General features: G+C 34.3%; 2 protein-coding genes across 10 annotated transcripts in view; one reads left to right on the top strand and one right to left on the bottom strand.

The window, feature by feature from the left end:
* Positions 1-21,712, bottom strand: part of LOC140152657 (protein transport protein Sec23A-like) — a 146,477-nt gene that overhangs the window by 35,283 nt on the left and 89,482 nt on the right. The window lies entirely within an intron of this gene.
* On the top strand, positions 5,632-20,764 carry LOC140152656 (adenosine receptor A2b-like). The gene is given in 5 exon segments (XM_072175096.1): positions 5,632-5,808; positions 15,673-16,328; positions 16,331-16,372; positions 16,375-16,938; positions 20,076-20,764. Coding segments are annotated over 4 exon segments (1,248 nt in total). The 5' UTR covers positions 5,632-5,808; positions 15,673-16,138; the 3' UTR covers positions 20,528-20,764.

Raw genomic sequence — 21,712 nt, forward strand, 5'->3', positions numbered from 1 at the left:
TTTTCTGCACAGTAGTCTTGTGTTGTTTACAGCCTTTGCGTTCATATGTACAGGAAGACCACCTGCTGTGTCACTTCTAGAGTTACTGTCTACGAGCTGTTATGGCAGTGGGGAGGTGGTCATGTGCATCTTTATAAATATAGTCAAAGCATACTGCCTATATCTTCAGTAGAAAGCAGTTATTATCTGTTGCTATCTTCAGTAGACAGCAATCGTTGCCTATACACTCGGCCGTCCACGCTTTATAATGCGTGCCGGTTCGAAATTCTGAAGATTGGAGAAAGCGAGGGGGTGTAAACTTTTTGGGTAAAAAGCGTGGACTGATATAAAGCGTGGGATTAAAATAAAAAAGCGTGGGGCTTCTTCCAACTTACAGTATATTTTTATTGAATGATAAAATAATCATAGTTCCAAGAAAAATCACCAAAACTTGCACACTATGTCGCAAGATAAAATTCCATTTGATGCAGGCTCGCGCTTGTTTACGTGAATCCAGTGCAATGTACACAATATCCTCCCGAAGCGCTGCCAAAACACCTACGCATATGCAAATGTCCGATTTTCCATGACGTGTTATTTTTTCTTTACATTGATCGTATATGAGTGGCGTCATTAACATGCATAATTGATTGAGCGAAGCAACACGGAAGAAGTAGGATATAGTCGCTGAACACAGCGTCGTCAAGTTTCATGACAAGAACAACATTTGAACACCATAAAAGTACAGTTATTCATTAAAATGCTTATTTTACAGTGCAGTAGTAGTTTTTCACATATAATTTGCATTGTTCACGTAATGTATCAATTAAAAGGGCATTTCGTGATCCACAGCCTCATCCCCCCACTTTTCTCAAAAAAAGTTGAGGATTTTTATATCATTGGAAACCTCTGGCTACATAATGTTTATGTACAAAATATTTCTTGCAGATTAATTCGTTTAGCAAAGATATCGTGAAATATGAATTTCGTTCTGGTGCACCAGAACGAAATTACAACGTATTGTCTATGGAGCAGTGCCATACACATAATAATGCATAACTCTCAAACACAATATCGGAATCAACTGAAATTTTGGGAATATGCTTTTTTCGTGGATATGTACTGAAAAATGTCATAAAAAGAGGATGCTAGGATCACGAAATACTCCCTTTAACTTATTGGAGAGAAAAACATCGGACTCGCACATGTGAAATAGGTGCAGAATTCGCGTACTTGATACTTCGAACCAAATTGCGTGCGACTTTGTCAGTTTACAAATAGCGGAAAAAGCAAAAAGTGGTGGGGGTCAAGAATTTTCAGTATAAAGGGTGCCTCAGTAAAAAGCGTGGGGGTCAGGAATTTTCAGTATAAAGGGTGCCTCAATAAAAAGGGTGGGGGTAAAATAAAAAGGGTGGGAGTCAAACCCCACTGCCGAGTATGCTATAGCAATTGTTGCATATTGCTATCTTCAGCAGATAGAAAAATTGCTATCTTGAGTAGATAGCAATTATTATCTGTTGCTATCTTCGGTAGACAGCAATCGTTGCCAATTGCTATCTTGAGTAGATAGCAATTATTATCTGCTGCTATCTTCAGTAGACAGCAATCATTACCTATAGCTATTATTGCATACTGCTATCTTCACTAGATAGCAATTATTATCTGTTGCTATCTTCAGTAGGCAGCAATCATTGCCTATAGCAATTGTTGCATATTGCTATCTTCAGCAGATAGAAATATTGCTATCTTCAGTAGATAGCAATTATTATCTGTTGCTATCTTCAGTAGACAGCAATTGTTTCTTATTTGCAATCTTCAGTAGACATCAAATGATGTCTATTGCTATCTTCAAAAAAGAAAATTAATAAAATAAAAAATAAATTTATCCAAATGAGCTACCAAATTAGAATGTTTTGCTAATTGACACATCACTATATAATATTCCTTACCATTTCTGAGAAATTGCACTCAGGAACATTTATGCAAATTAGCTACCAAATTTGCATATTTTGTGACAAAAATCTAATACAATTTGGAGATCGCTAACTGCCATCCCTCCACCAAATCACATCATGATACACCTTTTAAGTTCCGAGAAGTTGCACTCACAAGCTCAGACGCAATTACAGAATGACTGAATGACAGACGGACAACCAGGAAAGATAATACCTCCAGTGGAGGCATAAAAAAACGACTAAGTTAATATGTGTGGAGTTTCATGCAGAAAACTGTAGGGCCTAATAGAATATCAAATTTCCCATAAGGGATCGATACTGGAATCATTCTAAATTATCATCAAATTAAAATAAAAAACAAAACCTTTTCATTATACAGATGGTATTTTGTTTCAAAACAAGGTACTATTGTATGTTTAACTTTTCTTATTTCTCCCAAACTTGAAAATTGCTTACCGAAGTTTTCATCCAGAGAGGAAGCTTTCAAGGCAATATTGTAATCGAGATATATTCATCTTGGTATTAACATGTGGGTGTACCAAATGGATAAACACTAGAGTTCTAGTCAAATTGTGAGTGTAAACAAACCACCAGCTCCAACAACTCAACAAATAAGTCTTATTCAATATTCTTCTGCTTAATTTGGTACATCACATGTCAAAACATGATGCACAGACAATGTGATGATACTATGGCACAAACTTGGCAACCATTTGATTGATTAGAATTGCATCATGCATATTGTGAGTAGTGCAATAGATAGACACTTCCAGAGGCATAGCCGGGGGAGTGCAAAGGGTGCAGAGTCCAATGAATCAAAAATTTTAAAATTAAACCATAACTGGCTCAAACTTTTGAAAATCAAAATGGGCTCAACATAAAAATCAAATGGCTGCATGCACACATGGTGTTGCATCTATTTCCAGAGACACCAATTTAATTTTATAAGCTTAAATTCATAACACTAAGACAGTGGACATCCATGGTTACAAAATTATTTCAGAGGATGCTACATACATTAAGAAATATTAAGCCTATAATCCCCTTTGATTTGTGTATAAAGTCAATAACACCAAATCACAATCTTCATGTGGTGGCGATGTGTTTGCATTTATATGTAGGCTTTAGTGTGTCACTTGCTTTTATGATAACTTCTAGGTGAACTTCCCTAAGGCATACAAGGAAGGGATCAAGTGCTTGAAAGTTTACTTGGAAGAGAGTACCAAAGTATGGGTGCAACTGTTGAACCCTTTATACAGTCTGCAAAACAATTAAAGTACCAGTTTATCCTAAACAAAGAAAGATATGTCATTTTTGAAACCAGAATACACTAGAGCTGCATCTTTTAGCTCGAATTTAAGACCTCACTTGTTACAATCAGTCAAGAGATAAAGCCACAATGATCCAAAACCCAAGGAAGAAGCAAATTCAAAAGTTACAGTTTTGCTCCATTGCAAGCCCTATTGATTTGTACACAAAGTGTTCTTGAACAAGAGAACTAGCGCTGTGTCCCCATTGATTAGCACATTAAAACTAGCACTGTGGTTTCCATTGATTAGAACATGAAAGTGCAATTTTTGATTTTGTTACTTCCTTGGGTTTTAGATAAACATTTCTTTAATTCTGAACAAAATTCAACAAGTGAGGTCTTAAATCAGAGCTAAAGGGGTGAACATAATGGTACCTTAATTCTTTGGCTTTAATACTGTATAGCATTTCTGATTCAAGTTGCTGAAGTTCAACTTACGAGAAATGCCTGAGCTGTGATGAGCAGCAAAATATCAGATAACCATCATACTATACATCAAAGCTGTTTTGAAGTGGCTTGCTTATTTATGTAAATAAAGGGTAAATTGGCTTTAAGTGATTATATATTTACCTTTATCTCTCCTTTTATTATTTGATAAAATAAGAGATGAATGTATCTGTAGCTCAATGGACAAAGAAATATTGAATTTTTCATATTTGTTCCAGACAATTTTTCTAATGGAAATAACAAATTACGCTGTGTACATTGACAGTGTTGGAAGACTAATCTATCATGGTCAGGTTCTTATGGCCATGTCACCATTGTTTCAAGGGCAAATCTGTTAGGGATAAATATCACCAAAATGCTGTCATTTTCTTTGTCCTGATACTATTAGCTTTTTAATGTTGTGTTTTTCAAGCAACAGACATGGTCTTTAGGAGTAAATTCTTGCTATCAACTGAAGATAGCAAAATAATGTATTGAAGTAAATAATACAATATTATTGCACTGTTATCTTGGGTAGATAACAGATATTAATTGTACAGGCTTGCTATCTTCAGAAGATAGCAACATAATGCATTTACACCAATAATATCTTTGCATTGTCCTCTTAGGTAGATAGCAGATATTAATTGTACAGGCTTGCTATCTCCAGAAGATAGCAAAATAATGCATTTACACCAATAATAGCTTTGCATTGTCCTCTTAGGTAGATAGCAGATATTAATTGAATACCTGAGTGGAACAAGGGCCCAACTCCAATTTTTCACAAAAATGAGTTAGACCCAGCATTTTATTGCCAGCAGAGTGTTCTTCCTTGTGTGTGAAAGATGAGCCAAAATCCACTCTCTAAATAGTCTTCTAAGTACACTTAATCATGGTTTTCATGGAAGAAAGGCCCAACTCTATGGAGTTGGGCCCTTCTTCCACAAATATTGGGTTAAAGAAGAATTTTGTTCATCCACGAAATATGCATTTCTCTACATTAAACTTTCTTGCTAACATATTACATGCTTCTGCTTGTGCAATTAATGGATAATTACTAAATTTCTGTAGCTATTTTAACACATCTGCTTACGGAACTGGCACTTGCAGTACAGGTATATTAGTGGAAGAAGGGCCCAACTCCAGCTCGTATTAAGACCTGTACCGTTGCCATGGAAACATCTATAATTTCGAATAAATGCAATGTTGTATGTTCATGTATTTAAGGTCCCCTGAAGATGAAAACATTCTGCCTATAAAACTTTTCTAAATATTAAGGTTTTTCTTAATATCTCAAAAACAGTTTTGATGGAGTTGGGCCCTTCTTCCACTCAGGTATTCAATTGTACAGGCTTGCTATCTCCAGAAGATAGCTAAATAATGCATTTATGCCAATAATAGCTTTGCACTGTTCTCTTAGGTAGATAGTAGACAGAGGTTAGGTATCATCAGTAGATAGATAGTAACATCTGCTAGGCACATCTTGTGATAATTTTTATGTGTGAGGGTAAGTGTGAGGGTGTGTGGGGGCATGTATGGGGGTGTATGTGTTATATCTCCTGTAGATAGCCAATGGTATAAAATTGTGTTGGCAATTCACATGTGTTTTGTAATACTTTCTCCTCATTGAGTATTCACAACACCAACCATTATCTACTCCTTACTTACTGTATTCTATCAAAATATCACTTCCATTCACCTGACTCCAATATTAACTACATCTGCAGCCTAGTTATACATTCAATACCACACTCCTCACCACTAACCAATCACAAACTACCCATCTCATAAATATTCAACAACTGTCATCTAGCCAACAAATCCAACCAATCACATTCTGGCTAGTTCATGAATATTCAAAATCACAACCCACCACTTTGGACAAATGGTGGAGCTAGACATGGGCAGTGAATCACAGCAGATGAAAAGCATGATTTAATAATATCTTGATGGTATTGTACATTGGTAGCTAAGTGGTTAGATGTTACTGACGGTGGAGATACTGAGAGCCAACTGTAAACCATGCTAGTGTTGCGGCAAAGTTACTATCCTGATTACCTCATCAAACAGAACTGCAAACATTGGATCATAGTGGATATAATAATGACATTTTGTGGAATTGTACAGATAAATAGAGTAGTAAGTTTTGTTTCTATTTTCTTTATCAATTTCTATTTTTTCAATCATTAGGAAAATTAAATTAAAATTTGTTTCTCTTACAGATTTTTTTATTACTATTTTTATTTTTAAACAAAATTGTTTCTTAGTTTCCCCAAAATTCATTTTAAGCTGGAGTAATTACATATTAAGTTTACCCATCAGTAAAATTTACTATTCTATTTTCCTAGATATACCAAACAAGCAAGCAAAGGATTTCTCTGATAATTATAATCTGGACTGGGGTAAAAATGGTGTACTAGTATGGCAGACTATGTTGTACAAATGATCCAAAGTATCACTCACATTTAGATGTTTAGTCTTCTTTCAGATGATTTACTTTAAACCACCTTATCTTTTGTTGTAAATTATGGGGAAGCCATGTTTTGTCTGGAACCAAATTAAACAATTTACAAAACTGTTATTCTTCTAATAATTTCATAACACTTCAGATATTTCACAATGATTTGGATATAAAGCCACCCCACTCCCCCAAGAAAACTTGTATTTTCAAATCTAATATTTGAATGTTCGTATTTTTGGTACAAATGTTTTTTCAGTTTGTAATTTGTACTGCATAAGTCTGATATATTCCAAAAATAAATTAACCTGACAATTGGTGTCATATTTGGCAGGGAACTTGCAGTTTTTAATATCATCTGTGGCCAAATATTATATATTAAAAACAAATTGACAGGCTGTCCTTGACTTTGTCTTTGAACATTAAAGGCAATACAACTTTTGTTTTTGCCAGTTGCCTAATGGCTAAAAACAAATTATAATATTACCACTTAAGTTGCACAAAATGTGCTCAAATATTAAGATAAGTAAAGATGACATGCAAGAGGAATTGTGTGGGTTCTATAAAGGAGATCTCAAGGCTTGATATAAGTGGTATCATTTCTGCCCTATATCCGCAATTTTTCTTGGGAGGGGAGAACCACCCCAAAACTTTTGTTTTTGGTATATTTTCAGCCTTTTCAAGGCTAAAACTGGAGAAAAATGGCTCCTGCCATCTGACCCGTCTTATCATGGGAAAATGATTTTTGCAATTTCTGCATATATCATGTGAATGTACAATACATCACATGTAGAGTATCGTACTGACTATGTACACTGCATTATAGATATCATTATAGAACCGACCTAGTCACGTAATTGAGGATCTTGTATAAGAACCAAACCACTTGAAAGTATGATAAAAGCCTTGACATTCAAAGAGAATTCAAGGGATTATATTCATGATGAAACAACAGATGCTCTTTCTTGGATCTGTAATAAACCTGTCTGTACAATAATAACACAAGCAACAGCGCTCATAAACCTACTCATCTATCCGCAGGTGATTCTTAAACTACCAATGCACAGAATGAACTTTGAATATGTTGGGCACACCTGCTCATTCCCTACAACCTAAGGTCAAATTTTAACTCTAATTGTTGAATGGGGGGTTAATGAACTATGTTATCTTAGATGAGACCATTTTGACGTATAGTAACATACAGACACCGTAAAACATCTTATGAAAAACATTGCAATGCAGTTTCTATTCTTACGCTTCAAACTTTTGATTGTTAATTTGAAACTACAATAACATCTATACAAAGATTATGTTATCTAGCTCACAACACTCTACAGCAGAGGCTTCTTTGTAGTGTCTTCTTTCTTCTTCAATTTCAAAAAAACCTCAATGTAATATTGGATTTGCACACTCCACACACACACACAAGTTCATGATCCTGCTTTTTACCTATATTCTTACACTCTTACTATATCTAAGAACTCATAAAAATGCCTCAAGACAAACAGATATTGTGCCTCTGAACTCGGGGTAGGTATCAGGCAGAATATTGATGCTATGAGGATAGCAAAATCAAATTTATTGCAAAGATAAAATCTCATTCAGGCATTCCTTATCTTTTAACTCGTCCAATCTATTTTACATACTTCATGCATGATTTCATTATCTCTCTAGTCACTAAAACATTAAATTTTCCCAATGCTTAGTGGTGGGTTTTCACTTTATTATTTTAACATTAGAGAAAGATTGTCCAATTTTATCACATGATGTTTCCTTCCTTACATGTACGAACATCTACCAAATATTCTTATTGAAGTTCTGGGTTAAATGAAGTTGTTTGGATTTAATGAGGTTGTAAAATAACAAGCTTTCTGCTCATGCCGAAATCTCAATTGGGTCACCAACCTTTTAGATTTTTCTCTCACCCTATCCTTCTTATATGACAGTTTCATTAGTGTTATAGAATAAAGTGATAAATATGACAAGAACAAACACTAATCATACATTTTAATCACTTGTATTAATCAACTGGTCACTGAATTTAATCACTTGTAATAATCAATTGGTTACTGAATCGACAATTACGGACACATACCATAACAAACAAGTAATTAATCACTATTACCATGTAAGATGCTGCATATTTCTCCAAGAATATTTACTTGCATTGTATTATCCTAAATAACGTGCGGCTCAAGAGTATCAGTTTGGTGAAGTGGCTTGAGTTGAGTTGATTACTATTTACCACTTGGTCATTAATATAAAATTCTTGAGTAAACTAATTGAGGTAAAGTTTATTAAAGACAGACGCTCTTGAAACTGCAAATATTTCTTAAGCGATATGGACGAAAGCTCTTGAAGTCGCAATAATCTCAAGTGGTATGGTGTTGTCAACACTTGTATACAAATTTTGAAGATGACATCAAAGATATACACTTGTATCACGTCAATGAAGAAATCAGGACAGTTCGTCACATTTTGTGTTCTACATTTTGATAAATCAATCCATATTTATAGATTGCTTGCATTTCAAACCTTAACAATAAGTATATTTTTCTTTCCTTTTGTTTATTAATTTCTGCAAACGTTTAAGGTTTTTGTCATTTCAATCACATTTATATGAAGCATCACTTGTGTATTCAAATTACAGGTCCATGTAATTGTAAAACTACTTGAAAACAAAATAAACCAAGACAAAGACACATTGAATACTGCCATTCCATTCTAAGAAATGCAATAAAATGCACAAGTAAAAAGCTTTCTAAATGCTTTTCCCCAACAATATTGTTCAATAATAGCTATATTTTGAATACAACTTCCCTGTTAGGAGGAAGACCAATCTTAATTCATTTGTACCTTACATTGACCTTATCAATTTTAAGCATTTGCTCATCTCTGGGCTTTTGTTATCTTCTTTGTTTGCTAATGCGGTGCAATGTTTTCTTCATGAGCATACAAGAAAAAGGTGTTTACTAAAAAGATTAAAGGTGATGAAAAAAAACGTTCTACAGGCTGACGGACTTGCCTAGTAGAGTCAATCGGTCGGTAGTTTTTTTGTTTCTTTTTTTTTCCTATTTACGTTTAAATAAGCTTAATGACAAAAAATCACTGAAAGCTTGAAAAATCTGAAACAATTCTGATTTTTTTCCCAAACATATTTTCACAATATTTCAGCCAAAATCAATCCACTTCAGCAAAAAGCAGCTGTTTTTAATTTCTAGAGCTAGAAAAAAAAAGCAATCCCCCAAATGGGTTGCATAGGAATAGCAATGTGTTCATTTAGTAAATCAAAATAGCCTGTGTTTCTATTTGAAAATCAAGGAAAACACTGACAATACATTGCTTAAGTTGATTTTGCATAAAAAAAACCACCTAATCCTTATGTTTTTATAATGTTTAAATATTGTATAGTTTACAGCATTAACTTGGCTATCATATGTCAGTCTTATAGCATTTAAATCCAATTAAGATTAGAAGCTCACATGTGCATGATGTTACAAATACAGTTAGTAACATCACACGCATCATGCTTTTCTCCTCTTTTTTTTTACTATTAAAAAAACCATTGATTCACATCAAAGTCGATTCACATTTCCTGTTTTTAAAAAAACCATGGTCAATTTCTTTTCAGCTATGTTTTTGTGGCAATATATATTCTCAACAGACATATAAATTAAAAAGAATTGAGAGAAAAAATGCATTGCCCATTTGCTTTTCAATTTCTGAAGAGCTTTGAGTCAAACTATTTATCCTTCCTCCAGGAGGATAAATTACAGGAATAACTCTTACCAATAACATCTGGCTGTTTCACATGAACCAATTAATCTTTCAGTCATTATATATCAGAACGTGTTACCTAGTTGAAAACATACCAAATGACTTATTTGAATATGCTAAAGAAAAGTGATAAATTGGTCTTATAAATGAGAGGGTGAGCAAAGGCTCTTGAAAATATAAGTAGATTCAAGCTTCACATCACACAACATGAATGATGGTTATAATGTTTATCAGCTTTGCTCTCAACTCATTCATTTCACTAAAACTTTAGATGTTCTTTTGGATGTTCTTTTGGATGTCCTCTAAGATGTATCCAGAATGGACTATTCCATTTGAAATCCATAAACACCTTATGGAAGACATGATCTTAATCTCCCACACCCCCCCAACCAACCACCCCCACACACACACCCCTGCAAATGGAGTCATTCATTCTGTAACTTCATTTGATGTCCTCCGTAGGGGGCTTATGGATTTCAACTGGAATTGCCCAATGTTACAAGTCATCCAGAGAACCACACAAGGAAATAAAAAACAAGAAGCTTTCTCTCTTCATTTTCCTTATTCTTCATAACAGTGGTACCTGGCTAAGGCAACGGAAGTGAGGTCATTGTAATGACACCTGATTGAGGATAACTTTAGATACAGCTGACATACACAGATGAGCCATAACTAAATTGTTTGTTTGTTTGTTGTGACATGGCCGACTCTAAAAACACCTGATAACCCACTCTTTTTTCTTTTCACATGTCAGAAGAGATCCTTTACCTGACTACTCTTTTGCAAATACATATTGACAACATTCTCGATATAATTTATATTCAATTTTCAAATACTCACATTTTTGTGTAATTTTGGAAATTTTCTTTGGAGACATTTCCGATAGTACAAATTGTCACTAATTTGTAAATGTGGAAAGAAGACTTTAAAAAAATGCAAGAGAGCAGAACTGATCTTTTCTTGTCTTTCAGGCACCAACAAACAATCATATAAGGCTTGATGCCAAAACTATGTTAGGATACTAATGGTTGAGATAACAAAACAAGCAAGATAGATCCATACCTTTAAGTATAAGTGAATTGAGACAGGGACCATGTATGAAGGGACTGGAAACATCTTATTCACAGCTATTGTTATCGGGTCATGTTTTACAACCTTTGATTACATGCAAGTTGCAACAAGGTTGTGATGTTTGATTTCTTACTGTGTGCTCATGTTGCCCTTCTAAATACCAAAAATACTCAAGATATTCCAATATTCTGAAGTTGAATTCACATTGTGTAAAATTTCGATGATTTTTCAGACATAATTTCTGTGTAGCATTGAGAATCCCAGGTGAAAATCATTTACAGAGTTTGGAAACAAAATGGGATCATTTTGTGGAAATGTAGAATGCTAGAATAACTATTGTCAAACATGTAGACTCCTTTTACTTTGTGCAAGATAAGTTATGTGCTGTGTTATAACTATACTGGGATTCGTACCAGCATCTATGCATCAAAGTATTATGAGCGCTTGCTCAACTGAGGATAATTTGTAAAACAGCAACTCGCATGATACAATGAGTGGAAGCTGTATCTAGTCCCTGATTGAGACACAGTGAAATCATGTATTGCATATATGCCAATAATAATATTAGACAGGTGTGGAGAGTAGACAATTATATGACAATGAATTCTTTGTTAATTTTGACAACAAAACAATACCTAAAATCGAGCTGGACTCAAAAAGGAAATTACTACCTTCTGTTGAGAGTTGACACTAATTAACAACACGACAGGTAACAATACACAGTAACATTCTATCAAAAGAAAAAATTGATTTGTAAAATGTCAATAACTTCAGAAAACATTACTAGATATATTTAGCATTGTTAAAATAGATATGTAACCACATTGGGATCCATATTTAGCATATCTAAAAGTTAAAGAAATAAACATGCTTGTGTCTACATTAGCAAAGGTTTAGTGAAAACAATGCATAGATTGACAGCTGGAATCAAAGTACACAATATGCGCATTACTTTTAGATTGCTTGTTTTCTTTCCAGGATCTGTTGTTTGTGAATCAATCTCTTTTTCACTCCGAATTAGTTCTCAGATTTCACTTTAATTGCTAATATTTTCCTGAAGTTGAGGTGGAGGTAGAGTTATTTTTTCACAAGCCTTTGAATTTCATGCATTATTGTATGTGTACACAGTTAGGTGGGAACGTGTTTATTTTTAATGACAGTGGGCAAAGGTTTTTTTGCTCACGTAGTGGGAGAATTAAAAAAACCTTCCAGCTCCCTTCCAAGTCAAATGGTGCATCCTTTTACTTTTCCCCCTAGACCTGCCAGACGTGCTATGTGCTGTGTTTGGCTATCACATTTTGTAATTTTGAGTAATTTGTGTGTAATTTGTGCAGTTTCAAATAATCCGAGTAGTGGATCCCAATTACCAGGCAGCTGTAGACGCAATACAGACCTTGAAGCGTATTCTTTTACAAGCAAAGCCCTTATTACTTCTATTTGTTCGCCTTGCACATGAAAATAATGGAAGAACAATATAATCATGCATGGCTCGATATAGGTCAAAATGTTCAGCTGCAATTTTGACCTGAATTCTAAAAGACCCTCGTCAATTTTTGTATGCCCAAAAGTTGCTGAACCATAAAATGGTAGTATGAGTTGGTAAAGTTTCCTTTTCAGAGACATTCTTGCTGATTCCAGTATCAAATTTTCACAAGTCTAGCTCCACACTACAAACAGTAAAATACTCGCCTCCTAAGTCAAAAGCCAGAAGACAGTAAATGTTATGCTATTTATGAGCAGATGCTGTATTTTAGTTGCGATGACAAAATTTTCAACAAACTTCTCTTCCTAGCCACTCAACTTTTTTTCAGCTTGCATAAAAGGCCATGACAAACCCACAATAAAGCACAGAGCGCACAATTCAATTTTAACTTTCTATGAATTTAACTCCCACCTTGAAATGAATGAAACTGTGCTATTCCATTTGAAACCCAACCCCTACTGAGGAAGATGTTGGAAATTTTCCAATCAATTTCATTAGTTTTGGCATTCAAGATCAAACAATTTTTACCAAAAACATTGGAAAAGGTGTGGAAGGTTTTGGAATCCTAGACAGGAGCAAATTTCAACAGCTGAGCTTTAACATAAAACGTGGTAAAGTTGCACCAATTTAGATCATGTAGTTGATTGCGATTGCAGTATCATCTACCATAGGGGGTGTGGCATTCCAACGCAATAGCCAATGTGCCCACACTAATTGTCTAGCATCCTTGCCTCAAGATGTAATAAATTTAAAAGTAAAGGACAAGTTAACTCTCAACGTATTAATGTGTCATCAATAAACAAGCTTGTCATATGCCTTAAAGGGGTATATTCTAATTACGAACACCATCACTTGAAGTCCAATATTCCTAATTAAATCTATCTGATCAACTTTACCACTCCAGTGATTGAGTCTACCTTGAAATAACCAGACAATGTGTTGAAACACCTGCATTGTTTAAACTTCTTTTACTCAACAAATGTGCATTTTGTAAGTTTTTTATTATTACCCTTCAGTGAATTACGCATTTTTTCAATTGGTTTCAAACCAACTATTATTTGACAAATTTGATGTGATTAGACATTTATTACCAGCTAGCAAACTTTACCAGTCAGCAGTGGCCTTGAGGCAAATTCTGATAAATTATCCTTCAAATAACATACTAAAAGAATAGCAATTTCATTTATTAAAATGCATACCTTTCTCCCTTAATGCTCATTTATTTAGCAAGGTGTCGAGTTCATAATATTATTCAATTTAAAGCCTTAATGTACGATTCCCGTCAAACTTTAATTTTGTTATTCTTCATTCAAAATGTTGAAATAATATTAGTAATAACTGCCGGGAAGGGTTCCTGTCCATTTTAAGCTGATATAAGAAGGTAAAGTGAAAGAAACCCCACTGGGTATTTTGGCCATTGTTAAAACATGCAGTTCTATGGGAGGGCATAAAGTCATAATTTTTTTAATTATGACTTCATGTCGAACTTTACCAGTTTACTGATAAGTGAGATAAGTGAATTCCAACTTTCTGGCAGCAAATAATCTTATATACATGAGCATTGACTAGGACACATCTTTCCAAGAATGATAAATATAAAGCTGACGACCACATTCCACTCCAAATGCTAGTCAACTGAATACTATACTTCCAATCTGCAATCTTTTTAAAATGGGGGTCTTTAAACCCTAGCATTTCCACCTCAACACAAAATAAATGATATCAAAATCGGAAGAACGGTGTTAAGCAAACACTTTGAAGTTTGCACGAAGAGTGAATCAGTAAGTGAGCAACACAGGAATGGCAAAGATATACGGCGTTAATTTGAGACGGGAAGATGACAAGCTGAATGAAAAATGAGTAGTGCAAAGAGGAAATTAAAACGCTTTCAGGTCATCTTACAATATATCACGAGAAACTAAATACTTTCAATCTCAAATGAAGTTGGAATAATCTCTTCTTGCTTTTGCAAAGCCAAGGTGATAAAAAAGAAAACGTCTAAGGGGTGAACTGAAGTGCAATTTGAAAATTGTCAAATGAGATTTTGTAAAAAATGTGTAAAATCTCTATGTGGATAATCTATTATCTATCCGAAAAAAATGAAGTGTCTTTGTCAATATGTGCAAAATGTGTATTACAATACCACCCGCGTACAGTTGTTAATGTCTCACTACAAAGGAGGCATACCCATATGTCATGCAATGGAAAAATAGTCAATTAGTCAAATCAAATTTCTCAAGCAAAATTTTAATAAAAAACATTTTACTGAAAATGCAATCAGAGTTGATTTTTTTTATTACTGAAAACAATATACATGTACTTAGTTCAAAAACAATTTTAATACATACATTGTTCTTATTATTCATCATAAGAACAAATCCACAAAACCTACAAACCCACTAAAAAATTACTGTTCTATTGTTTTATCTCCTTGGAAGTAATGCACACAAGAAATTTAATCAAATCAATATAAATTAATTGTTGACTCTGTTCTAAAATTAAGTTGATTGACAGTAAATCACAAAGCCATTGCTAATGTAGCTCGAGTTTTGTGTCTATTCTTGGTCAATTCTGAAAACACAATTAAGTAGCAACAACAACAGGCTCATGGCTTGCATTAATTTATGTTTTAAAAAGCTTTGTAAACAAGTGGTTCAATGTATAACCTGCCCTCTTTCTGAAAATTACGTAACCCACACATTGAATCCATTTTAATTAACTGTTTTCTGAAAATCAAGTACCTCATGCAGTTAATACACTTCAAGTGTTCACAGTACTATTTTGGAATAGGTATCCAAATAAAAAACTATTTTAAGTGTCTCTGCATCAGAATATGTCAAAAATAATCTTGAACCTTGGCGTACATTCTATATTTATGTACAATGCTTCACTCTGGTACTTTGACTGAATCAGTATTGGTAACCTAATCATCAGTGACAACCCTTACACCTTCAACAGAGCCTACAACCTCTTACTACCACAGCTTGCCCTCTTACGTCAGCATTAACCATCTTTAAATGTCAGTTCATGTGTCAAATGTCATCACAGCGAATATCTGAACGTCCGATGTATTTACCTTTGCTTGTAACTTTGCAAGATCATATTACTAATTGTACATCCCAATCTACAAACATGACCTGTCTGTAACTGTCAGTAACCTTTTGGTGTCTAATGATCAGTTTATTAAATCAGGATTTCTTTTCTTTCTTTTCAGATCATGGTAGTTCTCACAACTTCAGATGTCTGGCTGGATAAATAGCGAGTTCTTATTGGATACAAATTTGAGCCACTCAAGTACAGCACGTCACACAGAAGTTCAGCATGTCGTACAATCAAACTTCAAGTAACACCCAAACGTGATTTGAGACAAAAACTGTTACAAAGTAGTTTTACTTCAAATGTCTGGCTGGATGAATAGCAAGTTCTTATTGGATACAAATGTGAACCACTCAAGTTCAGCATATCATACAACAATATAGCAAGTTGTACAACCAAACTCTAAGTAGCAACCAAACTTCTTGATTTGATATTAAAACTATAAGACGTTTTACATCAGATGTCTGGTTGGATGAATAGCAAGTCCTTATTGTAAGCAACTGTGAACCATTCAAGAACCAATTCAGCATGTCTTACAAACAAACTTGAATAACAATCACACTACTTGATTTGATACTTTAAAGATGGCAAATCTCATGCCTTCAACATTTCCTTCTACATCACAACTGAATCCAACTAACTTCTCCTCACCATCATCATCATCATCATCACCAACATCTGATGAGCTTCAAATTACTAATGCCTCGCACCTGTTGCTTGCAATAGCCATGGCTTTAACTATGTTGATTGCCTTTCTTGGCAATACCCTTGTGATTTTGTAATCTGGAATACAAGGAAACTCCATACAATCACATGCGGTTTCTACTCAATCTGGCCATCTCAGATCTTTGTGCTGGAGTACTGCTTTTACCTTTCGCAATAGGCGGTATTACCTTAGGGGGTTGGGCATTACATCACACAATTGTATGTCAATGTGTAGGATTTTTATACGAGGTGCTTTGTTTTGTTTCAACTTGGACGTTAGTCGCAATCAGCATAGAGCGATACATAGCTATAAATAATCCTCTTCAATACCATTCCATAGTTACGAAAAACCGCGCATGGTTGGTCATCGGACTAACATGGTTAATGGCAATAGCAGTTGGAACTATACCCTTTTACCAAAGACCAGCATATATTTACCTTGAACAATACGGATTTTGCTTGTTGAATTATGCAGACTACCAGGTCACAGCTATATTGTTACCTTCTATTGAAATCTGTGTCCCATTCTTAGTATTATGTTACACATATTCTTCAATTGGACATGTGGCATGTACGCAAGCAAGAAAGAAAGTGATTGAGTGTAATGAAGAACATTGTGTGTTTGTGTCACCAAAGAAGAAGGATTATAGAGCAGCTAAAATTCTGGCTCTGATGGCAGGTAAGATAGTTTGTCACCACCTTAAATAAAACCTAGATTTTGAAATTGCATTTACAGAGGAATCCAAAAACTTGTTTATCTCATGAGCCATTTAAATTTCTAATAAGACAAAAGGCAGCATTTTGTTTTTGATGAAAACATTTTAAAAACATATAAATGTTGGGTTATATAAAGGTTTTGAAAATGTTTTGAAATATTTTGTATGAATAAAACACTACTACCATATTTTAAAAATGTTTTCAAAATGTTATTGTCAAATATTTTTGGCAATCATTTTCACATATATTTTGTTGTCAGTTGAACAACATTATGTTAGAATGCTTTGCAGCAAGGTTTCAAAAATGTTTTTGAGACAGTCTTCAGTGAACGGCTCTTTTCAGAGCCACCAGTAGGCAAGGGACAGCCTACGTGTCTCATTCTTAGGTACTTTGTCCTAAAGAAGCCAAAGCTATTCCTGACAAAAGCTTGACAGTTCTAAACTTGTCTGACGGCAAACCCGCTAAAATCTTACTAGTTGTTATGAATTCTTGTCATGAAATCCTATCACACAAAATGTTTTGAATATTATTATACCCTTGATGTATAACCCAACATTTAAATTTTTTTTTGTAAAAGCTTGTGTTTGCTGGGACATTCTTGCACTCACATGACCATACAACTTTGATGTCATCATCAATTCTTCTTTTGTTATCATTAGAGCCATATGAAATCTTGAAAAGTAAAATGTTGCCACATTCCTAGTTTGTTGGAGTTGCATTCTCTTTGCTAATCACATCAACCAAGGTCGCACGATTAGTAGAAAACAGCCAACAGAAATCCCCAGGTACAGCCGATGCATAGATTGGAATAATTTATACATGCAGAAATATTATCCTTTTTTAGTCATTCATTTTCTTAAATTTTATCAATCCACACCATCTTCATAATTTTGATCTACAACACGGATGCACTGATTTTTATTCTTCAGAGCGATATTTCTGATTATACAGATAACTAACATGAGTAACATGTCATAGGGTATATTGCTGATCCATTAATTATCCTTTTCTGGTGCATTGTGGGATAGAAAAGGGAGCAAATTAGCGATCGATTTGCCCCCTTTTCAATCCCACAATGCACCAGAAAAGGATAATCAATGGATCAGCAATATACCCTATTGGTGTAGATCATAGCCTGCAGCATTCTACTACTTTAAAGGTGCTGTCAGTGATTAGCTAAATCTGATTTTCAAATCAAAAATCAAATTTTGCCATTTTTATGAGAGGTATGACTTGTATGGTTGTGTTAAATTACTCTGCAAGTGACAAGACTGAAAACGTCCTAATAAGGATATGATTTGATGTTTTAGTCAATATTGGCTGTTGCTATCCATACAGACTCTTTCGGCAACCCACAATCAATTGCTTCACATTTTTCCACACTGTTGTTTTCTTTCTTTCATTAATCCTGGAATCGTTGAGAGTGCAATATGGATGAAACTAATTTTAGTAACAAAAACAAAAACCTTAAAAAAACTATTACTTGTATTTCAGATTCTAAATATGATATGATACAGAAATCCGCGACCCCAGTCCTCAATCTGAATTTAAATACAATGTCATGTTAGATTTTTATAGAATGTATTATTGTTTTAAAAAACATGTTATTTGAAATTTATCACAAATAAATGACATATTTTATTTAACTAAACTCATATAGCTTCTTTGTTATACACTAGCATATAATTAATTGTTGGCATGGTATTTATATTAGATCTAAACTGGAACAAAATCATTTTGTCTCACATTTTCCCTTCCATTACACTACATATTGAAAGATAATGCAATTTAAGCAGTGCCGATTTATTAACTTCACATTTACATCACTTGGTTTACTCTTAGCACTAACCATGTTTTCAAGTTTAAATTTTCTTCATTATATAACAATTTGATATTTTCAATTTCAATTTCAAACAATTTGAATTTTATGCCCACCTAAAAATAAAATGCATATAATAAATATTTAAAGGCAGCAGCAGACATTAAGATCTCCTGTTTGCAAAATTTTCTCATTTATATAAATTCGGTATATTTTATTAAAATTTACACATACTTGCCTTGGACACCAAGTAATTCATATTCTAAAATTAAAAAATAAAGACACAAAAACATGTCAATGAAGCCATAATTTTGAATGGTTTAAAAAATATTTACTTCAACATTTTTGGTTTAATTTATTGGGGGGGGGGGGTAAATGCATATTTGCCTGGCCTTTTACAATCTGTCTCAAATTTGCAGGCTCAGGTCCAAACATTGGGAGTCTTGAGATATGGCTAAACTCTTTATCTTAAAAGTATTCTTTCATCTTTATTTTATATAGGAAAAAATGATTCATAAAGTTTAACTCATATTTCGCATCTATCTTATTGAAATTTGTTGGTGTTGGAACCATTTCTTCTTCCCAACACTTTGTTCTTTCATAAAATGAACAGTCAAAAGAAATTTTTTAAATAACAATTTATTGTGCAGTTGACCCATATTAATTCAAAACCAGCGCGTGCCCTAAGAGTATGCATAATCCGAGGAGGATGTTGCATATCCATTGGTTTTATCATACAAAAAATGAAATAAAATCTGATATGATATCCAGAATTGAATATAATCTGATCAGAATATGGAACACAACTATTTACCATCACTGCATCACGTAGTTGAATAAATAGTAGCATATAAATACCTACAGTACAAACAGGCCAGAGCTTATTTTGCAATACCTTGTTTGTATATTCAACCAGGGGCTTTCTGGAGAATTTTTAAACATCACATACACGTACACCTACAGTACAAACAGGGCAGCGCTTATTTTGCAACACCTTGTTTGTATATTCAACCAGGGGCTTTCTGGAGAATTCTTAAACATCACATGCACATGCAAACAATCTTAGCCTCCCCCACACAAGAAAATCACACTATTTGGGGCAAAATATTTTACGTCATTTATCAGATTTGTAACCTCAGGTTTCCCCCGGAAAAATTTCCTGTACTGCCTCTGCCCACAATATAAATGCTTGAATATGCATGACTAGTGTTACATTGGAATGTTATACTTTGTTGTGCTTAATTAACCCTGTTCTCTCTTTCTGTCTGTATTGTTTACAGGAGTCTTCACATTTTGCTGGTTTCCATTTACTCTGCTAAGCCTCATGCAAGCAATCAAACCACCAGGAACATATCCAGTCTATGTTACGTTACTCTCACTCTGGCTTACACTGCTGAGTTCCGCTATCAATCCATGGCTCTACAGCATACTTAACAATACCTTCCGCGTTGCAATGCACAAATCGGCCTTGCATTTCATGCAAAAGATAACGCAAGGTCGCCTAGGTAACAACAACGAATTTGGTTTCACCGACGGAGAAACCGCACGTCATAGAAACAGTAATTCGCAGGACAAGAAATCTGACGAAAGGACTCCGACAAAAGGACGTAATGTGAATGCACATAAAACAGATACAATAAAACTGGAACCAGTCAAGGAAAGCAAGGAGTCATATATAGAAGACACGCCCAAGATGCAAATCCCTGGACAAATAGAAAGCCCTGGGCATTAAGCTGTAGTCTATATCATAACATTTAGTGATTAAATATAAATATGTGCCAAACATTTAGTGATTAAATATAAATATGTGCCAAATGATGAGTGTTCACATACAGCTACTTTAATTTTACGTGTTGTTTATGATGCGCTACAGGGTGATGACATTCATCAGTCATATAAATTTTCAGATCACTAGCTAGATTTTAAAAATATGGGAAGCAGATCAAATACTGACAACTGCTCAAATCAGTTCCTGATAAATGATGCAGCCCTCTTTAATCTCTGCATTTTGGATGTCATCAAGACCTTTAAGGGCAGTAGCCTGTGGCAATAGTCCTTTTCAGCAGCTGATTGGAAATCTATGATCACTAATAGTTCTACATACTGTATGAATAAAATTGTGCAATCTTTTCATATTTCTATAGGTCAGAAAGATTCATGTTTTCTTCATAAATGAAAATCACACAAGAACAGGAACTGATAATGCCACAACTTGGTACCCTGGCCAGTAGCCATACCAAGTTAACCCCCTCCACGGGCATGTTACATTGTTGATAACAATGATCTTATGTTTTTTCGAATGAGCCTGGTACCCCAGTCAGTAGCCATGCCAAGTTACCCATGACTAGGCATTGAGTATCTTTGGTTGATGACAAGTTACTGATCACAACTTATTCAAATGTATTTGAAAGTTATCACTGGAATTTGACTATTTCAATTCCACCTACATCCAGCTCTACATGTTCCCATTTATATACAACGGAAATGATACTAATTTCAAACACGTACAATTAATGAAATATACCATGTTACTGACGACTTCTCTGAATTCATTTAATCATCAAGTCATCATCCTAATTATGACTGAACCTGTTACTATTTATAACACACATAATATTGATTATGCACTTTGCCTTGTGTAAATGCAGTAAATGATATCCTGTCAGGTTAATTAAAGGCTGCATATAGTGATGATACAACCTACATATACAATGAGTGGTGTAATTGATATCAATGCTAAGAGACTCGTATGTAACAAATAGAACTTGGAAAAAAGTGTTTAATTTGCTTTCAATGGGCTATTCTGGTTGAAATATGCACACCCCATGGAAAACATGACCTTAATCTCCCAAATGGGTTACCTGAATGAGTGATTCCATTTGAATAGACACCCACTCTGTGGGAGATTAAGGTCATG

This window comes from Amphiura filiformis, chromosome 5 (assembly GCF_039555335.1).
Source record: "Amphiura filiformis chromosome 5, Afil_fr2py, whole genome shotgun sequence".
Classification (NCBI taxonomy): Eukaryota; Metazoa; Echinodermata; class Ophiuroidea; order Amphilepidida; family Amphiuridae; genus Amphiura; species Amphiura filiformis.